The 12,706-nt window shown below is 58.4% G+C and overlaps 1 protein-coding gene across 50 annotated transcripts in view; it reads left to right on the forward strand.

Moving 5' to 3' along the window:
• The window catches only part of NCOR2 (nuclear receptor corepressor 2), a 209,735-nt gene extending 197,579 nt beyond the window's left edge, over window positions 1-12,156 (forward strand). For 20 of the 50 annotated variants that reach the window (XM_072722674.1, XM_072722679.1, XM_072722676.1 and 17 more), the window contains 10 exons: window positions 633-1,174; window positions 2,342-2,491; window positions 2,723-2,868; window positions 3,327-3,520; window positions 4,379-4,528; window positions 5,125-5,273; window positions 6,065-6,118; window positions 8,966-9,187; window positions 10,213-10,392; window positions 11,003-12,156. In XM_072722674.1, coding sequence (XP_072578775.1) covers window positions 633-1,174; window positions 2,342-2,491; window positions 2,723-2,868; window positions 3,327-3,520; window positions 4,379-4,528; window positions 5,125-5,273; window positions 6,065-6,118; window positions 8,966-9,187; window positions 10,213-10,392; window positions 11,003-11,184 — 1,969 coding nt within the window. In that variant the 3' untranslated portion in view covers window positions 11,185-12,156. The remainder of the gene's footprint in view (window positions 1-632; window positions 1,175-2,341; window positions 2,492-2,722; window positions 2,869-3,326; window positions 3,521-4,378; window positions 4,529-5,124; window positions 5,274-6,064; window positions 6,119-8,965; window positions 9,188-10,212; window positions 10,393-11,002) is intronic. The other 30 variants (XM_072722692.1, XM_072722695.1, XM_072722698.1 and 27 more) reach the window with 4 other exon arrangements.
• The last annotated feature ends 550 nt before the right edge of the window (window positions 12,157-12,706 follow it).

A 12,706-nucleotide genomic window follows, 5' to 3' on the forward strand; every position in this document is an offset into this window, starting at 1 on the left:
CTGCTCTGATCACACCCACCACCCAACCACAATTCCAGTTAGGGGAATTGACAACTTTGTTCCCCAGAAGTACTGGCTTTGTCCTCAGTGACACAGGCACCCAGCAGGTACACAAGACAGAAGCACCTAGCTGCTTAGAGCACGGTTAGTACTCACATAGGAAGGCCAGCTATTTGTCTATACCAGCAATGAGTTGATTAGAAACTCATGAGGCAGTCGGGCCTTTCCCATTGGCAGCTAGAGTGAGGGTTAGTGAAGAGCAGGGAACCTCCTCACAGGGACACTGGGCTTGACAGGCCCTGAGGGCTGGAGTTGGGCCAGTTTGAATCCCAGCCCCTCAATGTCTAGAGCAGTTCCTAGAACAGTGCCTGACACATGGCAGGCAGTGGGAAGCCTGGGAGCGATGGAGATCGTGAATAAATGAGCAGGTGTATGTATGGGGTGGGTAAGGCCATACCAGGCCTCGCGGGCTGGGTCAGGAGGGCAGATTTATCCCAGGGCAGTGGGGACCCATCACGGTGTGGAAGTGTGAGGGAGTGACTGTGCCTCAGTCTCCTGGGCTCTCCCCCTACCCCCCACCCCACCCCAGGGTGGCTTCCCCAGCCCCCTTACCGCCTTCTCTCCTCCCTCAGGTCCACCTCCACCTCCTCGCCTGTCCGCCCGGCTGCCACATTCCCACCCACCACCCACTGTCCACTGGGCGGCACCCTCGATGGGGTCTACCCCACCCTCATGGAGCCCGTCTTGCCACCCAAGGAGGCCCCAAGGGTTGCACGGCCGGAGCGGCCCCGGGCAGACGCTGGCCATGCCTTCCTTGCCAAGCCTCAGGCCCGCGTCGGGCTGGAGCCTGCTTCCCCCCCCAGCAAGGGCTCCGAGCCGCGGCCCCTGGCACCCCCCAGCTCCAGTCACTCGGCCATCGCCCGCACCCCAGCAAAGAGCCTCGCACCCCACCACGCCGGCCCGGACCAGCCTGCGCCGCCCACCTCGGCCACGGACCTGCATCGGGAAAAGACTCAAAGTAAACCCTTTTCCATCCAGGAACTGGAGCTCCGTTCTCTGGGTAAGACCACCCTGACAGCGGCCACCTTCATAGACGCGATAATCATGCGTCAAATTGCTCACGATAAAGGGCCGCGAGAAGGAGGTTCGCTGGCCAACGACTCCCCTCGCGATGGTAAGACTTCCGGCCCCGCCGCCCACCCACCCCGTCTTGTGGCCTAAAGATATTTTCAGATCTCTTGCTTTTTATTTTTCCCCCCGTTTTTCGTTGGTTTTGGTATTTTGTTTTTAAACTCGTCCTCGTCGATTGCACGCTCTGATGGTTATTCCTCAAGCTGCCACCCACGCCACCCCCCCCCCCCCCCGATTGGGGGGCACCTCATCATTTGCACATTGTTTTATCATGATTTTTTTTTTTTTTTTTTGGATTTTCGCTTTTTTTTTCCTTTAATGAATGGATCTGTGATTTTGACTTCAACTGCGCCTCCCATCTCCCAACCTTTGCGCCTGTGTTTGGGGAGCAGGGAGTGGGGCTGCAGGCTTGGGCTGACGCCTGCTGCTGTACGGGTGAGTCTGATTTGGAGGACACCCACCAAGGCAGACTGTCCAGAAGACAGGGAGGGGAGGGAGGCTCCTGACTCTCCAGGAGGAGCTGACCCCTGTACCCTGCCTGGTTTGTGAGGGAGTATTGGGGTGCTCTGGCCCCACACGCCCCTGTTGACCTGCTGCCCAGCATCCCCTGGGAGGAGAGTTCTCTGGCGCCTGCCTCCCATCTCTGGCCGCAGCTCTGGACTCCTGGTAGCTGGAACTGGGGGCTGTAGGGAATGCGGCCTAGGCGGGGTCCTGGGACCTGAGTGTCACTCCCTGCCATACCTCCCACTGATCATACTCCTGCATACTCCTGCATTGTATGAAAGCAAACTTCACCTTGGAAGAAGCACCTGCCTCTGAATAGGACCCTGGGTGGGACGGGATACCAGGGAAGCTCCCTTCCCCTCCATCAGTCAGTTCTGCTCCCAGTCCTCTTCCCCCAGCTTCCACCATCTGGATGGGTCTGTGTTTCTCATTGTCCTTCTCCATCTCCTGGCCTGTCTGCCTGTGTATCTATCCATGTTTTTCTTCCACCTGTCACTCTCCCCACCATTCTAGCTCTCTCCGTTCTCGATGTACCCCCACCCCTGACTGGCCAGCAGCCCCTGCTCCGGCTCGCAACTTCTCTCTATCTGCCCACTGCCCCCACTCCGGCCTGGGGGCCCCAGCCAGCATGGGAGGGCAGGCCAGGAGGGGCAGCCCCAGCCCCAGGTCCTGGCACTGGCCTGACCCATGGCCTTGCCCACACTAGGTTACCATGGTGGCAGCTACAGCCCCGACGGAGTGGAGCCCATAAGCCCTGTGAGTTCACCCAGCCTGACACACGACAAGGGGCTCCCCAAGCACCTCGAGGAGCTCGACAAGAGTCACCTGGAAGGGGACCTACGGCACAAGCAGCCAGGTAGGCTACCTCACCACTCCCTCAAACATCCCACTTACCACCACCCTGTGAGAGAGGGGTCGCCGTCACCCCATCATACAGGTAGGAAAACCAAGGGCACTGGGGATGGAGGAGTTGGCCCCACCCCACAGCTCACAGGGTCGAGCTGGGTTTCAGGGATGCGCCCCCAGTCAGGCACACACCTCAGCCACCCCTCCTCCCATGGCCTAAACAGCTCTGCTCTGTCTGCAGGCCCCGGGAAGCTCAGCGGTGAGGCTGCACACCTTTCACACCTGCGGCCACTGCCTGAGAGCCAGTCCTCGTCCAGCCCGCTGCTCCAGACCACCCCAGGGGTCAAAGGTCACCAGAGGGTGGTCACCCTGGCACAGCACATCAGTGTAACTACCCCTTCTCTGCCACCCCTCCTCATCATCTTTGAACCTGGGCCAGGACATGGTCCTGGGGAAGGGTCGGGGAGGGTCACACACAGCTCTTGGTCTAGTGGGTAAACTGAGACCTGGCAGACTGGACCCAGGATGTGGGGGTTGGCAAGGGCAAGCCCTCAAACTCAGATGTGGTAACTGCCCCCTCCTCCAGCTGATGGAGCCTGGGATGTGTGAGTCCATGATCCATATCTTATATATACTGGCCAGTGGAATCTGACCCATCCAGGGGCCACCACCCTGTGCACACAGGGACCATGAGGCTGCTGTAGGTAGGCCTGAAGCACCCAGAAAGCCAGGAACCAAACCTAGTTCTGTACCTGAAGTTCAACCTAGCCTTTGCCCACCCTGAAGGTTTTGGTGGGGTGGCTGCTGCCTGACCCTGTGCCTCTGCTCTGACCTTTGGCCTGCAGGAGGTCATCACACAGGATTACACGCGGCACCATCCACAGCAGCTCAACGCGCCCCTCCCTGCCCCCCTCTACTCCTTCCCTGGAGCCAGCTGCCCAGTCCTGGACCTGCGCCGCCCACCCAGCGACCTCTACCTCCCACCCCCAGACCATGGCGCCCCAGCTCGTGGCTCACCCCACAGTGAAGGGGGCAAAAGGTAAGTGTCAGGGACAGGTGGCCTTGTTGTTCCACTTCTGGGAGGCTTTCATCATATGTCTGTGGGGAAGGGTTGAGCAAGTGCAAGACGCCCCTGTTATGCATGCACAGAGGAGAAACTGAGGCTGAGAGAAATGCAGGAGTTTGCTCAAGGGCACAGTGCCAGTAGGTAGTAGCTGACATGTGCATCACAGTGTGTGGGCTCCGGACACCAAGCTAATAAGCACTTCACACAAGTTACTGGAATTCTTACCACCAGCCCAGCAAGTGCAGGCAATATTGTCCCCATTTCACCAATGAAGGCACCGAGGTATGGAGAGGGAATCCATTCATCCACAGGTGCACAGCCAGTAAGTGGCAGAGCCAGGATTCGAACCAGAGCTCTGTGCTCTTAGCAGCCTCCCTGGAGACACACACACTCATCTCTGGGTTCCCCAGGAGTGCTGGGCTTTGGGGCAGCCCCCAAGCTCTCCATTGAAGGGAACCACTCAAGGTGCCACATGAGTCAGGCACAAGGGTGGGAAGGCAACAGGACATCCTTGGGGGAACAGTGGGGGACCTGGCATGGGCTGCAGCAGGGGTCAGCTACCACCCATGGGCCAAATCCAGCCCACAGTCCGGGAGCTAAAAGTGGTCTTATATTTTTAAAAGATGGTAAAAGAAGAAACTACAGCGGAGACCACACGTGGCCCACAAAGCTTAAAAGAGCAGCCCTCCGGCCCTCTGCGGGAAGAGTGGCCGAGCTCTGACATGGAGCGGGGCAGGGCTGGGACAGCAGTGGAGAGAGGGGCGCATCCCTGTGTCATCTTGGGGTGGAGCACTGGACTCTGAGTACAGCCAGCACCCTCTGTCTGCTCAGGTCTCCAGAGCCAAGCAAGATGTCAGCCCTGGGCAGCAGCGAGGATGCTATCGAACCCGTGTCCCCACCAGAGGGCTTGGCAGAGCCCGGGCATCCCCGAAGCACCATGTACCCGCTGCTGTACCGGGATGGGGAGCAGACCGAGACCAGGTACCTCCGTGACGCCCCTGCTCCCCCGGGGCTCGACTCGCGGCTCCGCTGCACCACTCTGCAGTTGGGGGTTCACAAGCACTTCGTGTGTGGCTCAGGGATCTCGGGCTGCTAAGCAGGTGTCCCAGCTCGAGGGACCTCCGTGGCAGAACGCGTGCCTTGAACTGCAGTATCTGGGCTCAGGCCAGGCCCCTACTTGGGGCACTTGCTGAGGACCTGAGAAATCAGGAGCTAAACGTCTAGGCCAGTCAGGTGGGTGGAGATAGAAGGCAGCCAGGACTGTGGGCCTTAGGAAAGGTGCGCTCTGGTTGCACGCGCAGTTCCTGAGGCCCTTTCCAAGGCGCCAGGCTGTTGCAGGTAGACTAGCATGGCCCCCCGGAGCAACTGGGGCTCTCCAGAGGCAGCCCAAGCCCAGACACATGAACTGCAGAGAAGATTGCAGGAGACAGAATCCCTAAGAGATGAAGGATGTAGGCGTGAGGTAGGAGAAGCTTGGTTCTGAGTTTCTAAGACATGGCAGGTAATGAGTGCCCCATCAACAAAGGTATGCAAGCTTAGCACTAAGCAAACCAACCTGGGACATCTGATTTTTGCAGCAGGATGGGCTCCAAGTCCCCAGGCAACACCAGCCAGCCACCCGCCTTCTTCAGCAAACTGACCGAGAGCAACTCTGCCATGGTCAAATCTAAAAAACAGGAGATCAACAAGAAGCTGAACACTCACAACCGGAATGAGCCCGAGTACAGTAAGCCATGCACCTGCACACACACACCCCCCCCCCCCCCCCCCCCCCCCAGGAAGCAGGAGCCTCTATGGGGCTGGAGGCCCACACAGGGCTAGAACCCACAGGATACTTTCCAAAGCTAGGTGGCCCCACCGACTACCTGTCCCACTGACCCTTCACCCCCCATTCAGGGAGCTCCGGGTGGCTTCTCCTTTGCTGGCGGTGCTGGCTGCTACAGGATGTGGTTCCCGGCACACTGTGGGCATGTGGTGAATTCCTGCAGGAATGGGTGTGTGCCAAGCCCCATCCTGGGTATCAGGGATTGGGGGCCTGCCCGCCCAAGGGTCCTGTGTATTCCCAGCTAACAGTGCTCATCACACGTTTTTTCCATTTATGTGGCTGCTGGATATAAGTCCTAATTCCCCCACCCTTAGCATAGTGCCTGGCACATAGCAGATCACAGCACGTGTAGAAGCTGCCACAGGCCCTAGCTGGGGGCTCATTAGCTGGTAGGGGAGTCTGGGGGCATTGTAGGGCCTTTCCTGAAACTTTCTGGGGCTAGACCATTGCAGGCTGGTAGCGCCAGAGCCCTGCCAAGTGCAGTCTGTGGGCCAGCAGGTCAGCAGCCCTGGCAAGCTGGTTGGAGATGCAGCATCCCTAGCCTTGCCCCAGACCTTGTGAATCTGTGTACACTGAATGGATTCCCCACATGGTGCACCTTGCCTAGACTAGAGAACAGGTGGGGGCAGGTGACTGCCCCTAGGACCAGTGGGCCCTTAGGCCTTACCCATCTTGTCACCTGCTCCCCCCAGATATCGGCCAGCCCGGGACGGAGATCTTCAACATGCCTGCCATCACCGGAGCAGGTAACTGTCCAGCCTGGGCTACATGGCCGCCAGCCCCCTCCCCACTCTCCCCATCCCCTGTCATGGCTGCGTGCTGGGGAGGTTAGGCTGGTGTGTGGGATCTGGAAGGAGACTTAGGGAGTGTGGCTTTCACCCTAGCCATAGTCCTGATGAAGGGGAAGCCTTTTAGGTCAAGTGTATCCTTATCCTTCCCTCTGGACTCGGCAAACCCAGCAGTGGGGAAATACACATAAGGCTGGCAAGGTTTTGCAAGGCGTCTACATTGGAGTTACATTTCAAGGCCTCCCAGTATGTTTAGTACAGAGTCAGGTGCACACACAACTATCTGGAAACACCAGCTCTAAGGCGGGGCCTCTGGTGGAGATCTGAGTGTGGACCGGGAGTGTGGGCGTGTGCTTGGTGCACACAGGCTTCTCTGACAGTCCAAGTGAGCATTTTTATAGAGAGAACATCAGTTGTACTCGAACATTCAGACCAGTTCGGGGAACGACGAAGATGTATTATGGAGATGGGTGAAAACTCCCACACATTTTGAAACTAAAGCTTCAGCCTGCTATGATATTTTGGGCTTGGCGGATGCTGAAGGTTGGGTCCCCAGCCTCTGGTAGGGGCTACAGTGTGTGTTTCTCCTGCTGCGCAAAAGGACCAGGGGTGGGGCTTTAGGGACATGCCTTCCAAAGTCCAGCATACAGAGACTGAGCCCAGACCAGCTCAGGACTGGTGCCTCCGTGGGCAGACCCTGTCCAGTGGGGTGGGGGTGCCAGGATCGTTGGCAGGGCTGTGTCCTCTATGCCCTGGGCCTTCAGTGGGAATCTGAGGCCAGAGGAGCAGAGAGGAGATGGGCTGGCCTTCCCTGGGGCCATGAGAGGCCTCAAGCCCTGGGAATGTGGTGAGCAAAAGACAACCATTGGATTTTATCAAAATTGGAGGCAATCAGAACCTCCAAGTGGGGGTTTTAACCAAGGCTCATCTATCTACCCAGAGACTAGATCCAGGGGGCTTCACTGGGCCTCGGACAACAGGGAGGAGACAATTTGGTCGAACCAACAAGACGGTTAGAAATGAATGTTTCCAGAATGTTGTAAATCTTGACACAGGCAGTGGACACACCAGATACTTCTGTCCATAAAGATCCATGCAGGGGTACGATGAAGATCTGTGCTGAGACTTCTGTGTAAATCATATTTGACTTTTCTGTAAGCAGTTTAGCATGCGTGTGCACACACATTTCCCCAGGCCCCAGTCTCTGTTGCTTGGCCCCACGTCAGACTTTGCCTTTGTAACTGGAGGCAGTCAAGCTTCCTTCCTGCCTGGCACTGTCAGATCCCACACCTGCGACCTTGAGTGGAAACCTCCGGAGCATCTGGGATCGCTAGATCCACCAAGAAACTGCCGCAGCCTGTACAGCTCGCATCATCTTTTCCACTTCGCACTATTTTCTTAGCCTGGAGGATCACAAATTTTTTTTTTCCCAGTGCCCACCCCATGCTGGAAATACTGCGTTTTCTTGAGAGACATGGCTCCCCAGCTCCCCGACCCACTTTTTTTAAGTGCTGGTGAAATGTGCCTGAGACACAGCTAAAAAGGTAGAGAATGTGTCCCAGGCTGTGACCAAGTTTGGAGCTAAAAGGAAGAAAGGAAAAACAAAATGCAGGGAGCAAACGGTTACTGCCCAGAAATGTGATCCTCAAAGCCACTGAGAAGCCATCAGTGTAGTTCATAGACGAGCCGGGGGCAGAAAGACCCACTTGCCAGCTGCCTGGTATTCATGCACTTCGCCAGAGTGGAAGTTTTAAAATCCTTGCAGATGTTGCCCAAGGACGGCAGGCAGAGGGGACTTGAGCTTCGTTGGCCAAAGTCTGGTTTAGCAAAAATGCTGAGAAGAGAGCCCCCAAGGTTTGTGAAAGTCCCCAGAATGATCCACAAGAAAATGAGAAAGGGACAGAACACTTGGTGAATGACAAAGGCTGAGTTCACGTGGCTACATAGTGGGTGTCTGCAGGGTCTATTGGGGACCAGTCTGTTGATTCGACCACTTTGTGACGAGATCGCCGGGCTGAGGGTGGTCATGCAAGCGTCTCTAGCTCTGCCCTGTCCCCCCGCACGCACCGTAACTGCATGGCTACGACCCCCACCTCACCTCACCGTCCGTCTCTGCACCTCTCTCTCTTAGTGGCTCCCGGGTGGGGAGAGGCGGGGGAGGAGAGTTAGGCTCAGCTTGGGGGGCAGGTGGTGGGGGTGTGCTGAGGGTCCCAGACCTCGTGGGGGTCACCTTCCCTTCCAGAGTCTCTTCCTCAGCCCCTGCCAGCCCCAGGGGACCCAGGGTGGACCCACACACACACCCAGTCCCAAGCTCTGGCTTGACCTGGTTTCCCAGGTGTATCTCTCCAGAGTATCCTTCTGATTCCCACCCCCTGACACACACACACACACACACACACACACACACACACACACACCCCTTCCCCGATTCCATCTCAAGGCCCCTTGGAATTTTAGAAGAGAAGCAGCCCCAGCTGGGATTCGTGGGGCCAGCGGGGCTTCTGATACCCCAGAGGGCAGAGTGGGAGAGACTGGGGGGTGGTCACCTTGCCTCCCAACCCCCTAACCCCCAGGGCCCAAGTCTACCCCATCAACACGCTGCAGGAAAATGGGGGGGGGAGGGAACTAGGGAAATGAAGAAACATGTTGCTTTGCCAAAATGTGTTCACTGTGTATTCTCTCTTCTCCTCTCTCTCCCTTCTCTCTGCTTCTCTCTCCCTCCGTCTGTTGTCCCTCCGGCCCTTCCTGGCCCCCGTGTGTGTGTGTATGTGTGTGTGTATGTGTGTGTGTGTGTCTCTCTCCCAGGCCTTATGACCTGCAGAAGCCAGGCGGTGCAGGAGCATGCCAGCACCAACATGGGGCTGGAGGCCATTATTAGAAAGGCGCTCATGGGTAAATATGATCAGTGGGAGGAGCCCCCGCTCAGCGCCAATGCTTTTAACCCTCTGAATGCCAGTGCCAGCCTGCCCGCTGCTATACCCATAACCGCTGCTGACGGACGGAGCGAACACGCACTCACCTCGCCAGGTCTGCAGGCCTCCCCTGCCTCGGCCCTCCAGCCCCACCTGCCCCGCCTGTCCCCATCCCAGTGTCCGTAATCTTGTGCCTCCGCGGTCCTCTGACCAGCCCCCTCCAGCTTTGGAGCTTGTGACTTTATTTTTGTGCCTGTTTGACGTGGTTCTGGAGTTGGCTAATCCCCATCTGGGCGGGCACGGCCCCAGCCCCCACCCATCCCCCCTTCCCACTAGGTCCAAAGGAGCTGCTGCTTTTCTAAAAACACTCACTGCTGTCCGAGCCCTGCCCTGCCTTCCTCCCCTGCTGGACACAGGTCCCTGGGATGCCTGCGTCCGGGCCCATTTTGTGTCTCCTTGGGGGAAATCAGGCTAGAGCAAAGGGCCCACCTCTGTGTGGGTCAGGGTGACCCCTGGGCTCGTGGCAGCCTGGCTCGTGACAGCCAGGCCTGTGGGCTGGACATCGACTGGGGCCACCTGTGTGTGACCCTGGGTGACTTGGGATCTGATGGTGAGGAGACCACTGTCTGTGTGCCAGGCCCAAACTCAGAGGAGTCAGGGAAGCCAGAGGAGCCAGCTCTCTCTCTGTACCCCTGCATGTCTGAGCAAGGGCCGAGCAGGGAGACCTAGGACCCATTTGTCCAACCTGGACACTTTGGTCCCAGGAAGAGTTTCTGGACTTAGTGGGGGCCCAGGCCTGGCCCCAGGGGTCCCAGCTTCTCTGCAAAGGGCCTATAACCTTCCCAGCCCCAGCACAGTCCTGGGGCAATGGTCCGGGTCAAGCCAGAGGCCTAAGGCTTCGTGCCCCGGGTGGCAGGTGGGCCTCAGGGCAGCCTGAGTGGCTTTTGAAAGTAGTTCATCCTCCCTAGTTCACTCCCCTAGTAGAAACCCACCTCCAGAATCAGGCCCAGGGCTGGGTCTGTCCATCAGGTTGACGCGTCCTGCCCCTCCTGGGTGCCTCCCCACCACCACCGCCCCTACTCCCACATGAGTGCCATCTCCACAATCTGACATCACCCTTTTCCATGTGTCCCCTCACAGGTGGTGGTGGAAAGGCCAAAGTCTCTGGCAGACCCAGCAGCCGAAAGGCCAAGTCCCCAGCCCCGGGCCTGGCATCTGGGGACCGGCCGCCCTCCGTGTCCTCGGTACACTCGGAGGGGGACTGCAACCGCCGGACCCCACTCACCAACCGCGTGTGGGAGGACCGGCCTTCATCGGCAGGTGCGCATCGGGGAGCGGTGGGTGCGTGGGCCTGCTGGCTGCCCACAGGCAGGGGGCCTGGGTCATCAGGGGTGCCTGAGCACCTACTGTGTGCAGAGTGTGTGCTCTGACCTCTTTTATGAGAACTGAGGCCCAGGTAGGGAGAGGGGGTGTGTTGCATGCTGTCCAGGGAGGTTGGCCTCTGGCCCTGACCGGAGAAGAGGGAAGGTTCAGGGAGCGAGGAGGGAGCCGATACCACAGGCTTTGCGGGTCATGGAGCCAAAGTTTGCTTCGTGAGCATGAGGAGCCCCTGGAAGGTTGTAAATGAGGAAGTGCTTGATCTGATGTAGGTTCGAGAGAGCCCTTGGCTGTAGAACAGACCCAAGGAGCAAGGGCAGGAACTGCAGAGAGGCCGCTGCTGGTCTAAGTGACAGGTGGCCAGGGCATAACGATGGGGCGGGGGTGGCATTGGTGAGGAGACACTTGCGGTTTTGAGAAACCTCACAGGAGTTAAGAGGTGTTGGGACAGTGGCCAGACATGGGAAGCTGAGGTGAGGTGAGGTGGGCGGGTGGGTCTGGAGTGCCCAGCCCATGGGGGCCTCCTGATGGTCTCTCCTGGTCTTTCTGGCAGGTTCCACACCATTTCCTTACAACCCCCTGATCATGCGGCTCCAGGCTGGTGTCATGGCCTCCCCACCCCCACCTGGCCTCCCTGCAGGCAGCGGGCCCCTTGCCGGCCCCCACCATGCCTGGGACGAGGAGCCCAAGCCGCTGCTCTGCTCTCAGTACGAGACGCTCTCCGACAGCGAGTGACTGTCAGTACGGGGTGGGGGGCGGCACCGGGACCCAGCGAGTGGCCAGAACAGCGGGGCAAGGAGTGGGGCAGCCGCCAACTTCCCCCACTGAGGAAGGAGCCCCTGAGTCTGCCTGCGCGCCCGTCCGTCCGTCCAGAGCTGGCATCCTTGCCTGTCTAAAGCCTTAACTACGACTCCCGCCCCGGGCTGGTCCTGTGCAGTGACCTTACTCAGGGGATGTTTACCTGGTGCTCGGGAGGGGAGGGGCCAGGGAGGGGGCGCGGTGGTGTGTGGTGGCCACACGCACGCAGCCGGGGCGGCCAGGGACCCAAAGCAGGATGACCACGCACCTCCCACGCCACTGCCTCCCCCCTTATCACATTTGGAACCAAAGTCTAAACTGAGCTAGCAGCCCCCGCACCCTCCCTTGTCCCCATTCCGCTTCTCGCTCTGGACAGACGGACACGGGCCCTGTTCAGCCCCCCACGCTCTTGTCCCGGGCTCCACGGACTGCCCCAGTCAACGAGACTGCCGGAAACCCAGTTGGGCCGGACGGGCGGGCGAAAGGGTGCGGTCTGGGGCGAGCGGACGCTCCGAGGAACTGGACTATCTGTCTCACACAGCGTCGCCGCAGCGGTGGGAAGGAAAGGCAGGTGTAAATGATGTATTGGTTTACAGGGTATATTTTTGATACCTTCAATGAATTAATTCAGATGTTTTACGCAAGGAAGGACTTTACCCAGTATTATTGCTGCTGTGCTTTCGATCTCTGCTTATCGTTCAAGAGGCGTGTGCAGGCCGCCAGGCAGTGAGCCCATCGGCCACAGGTCTGGGGGGCGGGGCTGCGGCTCGTGAGCACCCTGCGCCCTCCCTCCTTCCCTTCCTTGGGCAGAATAAACTTGATGGGTATTCTGTGACCGCCACCTGCGCACGGCGGTGGCGTTCTGTCATTTACACACATTGTTCTCATTAAAAAGCGAATTATACTCAAGTGACAAAGGTGTCTTCTCTAGCTTGGACAGGGCGGCCAGCGGGCGGGCACCTGGAGTTTCAGGGGACAGCAGGAGCATAACCTGGAGGGGCAAGGAAATCCCCCCAAACGAAATGCCCCCGACATGTTCCCTCTGCGGTTGAGTTATTTCTGCCCAGGGTCGGAGAGTCACCGTGAGGGCATCCCACAGTCACACCCGTGGTTAGGGTGTTAGACATTCCTCCCTGGGAAGGGACGGTACCAAGTATGCACACCAGTGTGTGCACCCTGTGTGTGTGTAGGGGTATCGTGTCCTCACGCCCCTGGGGGGAGGGCTCCCCGCTCTCACACCCATGGAGAGAGCATCACGCTTACGGTGAGGATGTTCAGGTTCACCACCATCGATCCGTAATCGTTAAATACTTTTAATTTCATTGGTGCCAACATCGTATTAAGAATCGGACCCCTTGCCGTCACCACCTTCTTCAAACACGAGACAGAAGAGACAGCAGTCCTCACCAGCTTGTGTCTTGAAATAGCCACCAAGTTGCTTCTTGCAGTTTTAGTGTGA

Source organism: Vulpes vulpes, chromosome 10 (genome assembly GCF_048418805.1).
Source record: "Vulpes vulpes isolate BD-2025 chromosome 10, VulVul3, whole genome shotgun sequence".
In the NCBI taxonomy this organism is placed as follows: domain Eukaryota; kingdom Metazoa; phylum Chordata; class Mammalia; order Carnivora; family Canidae; genus Vulpes; species Vulpes vulpes.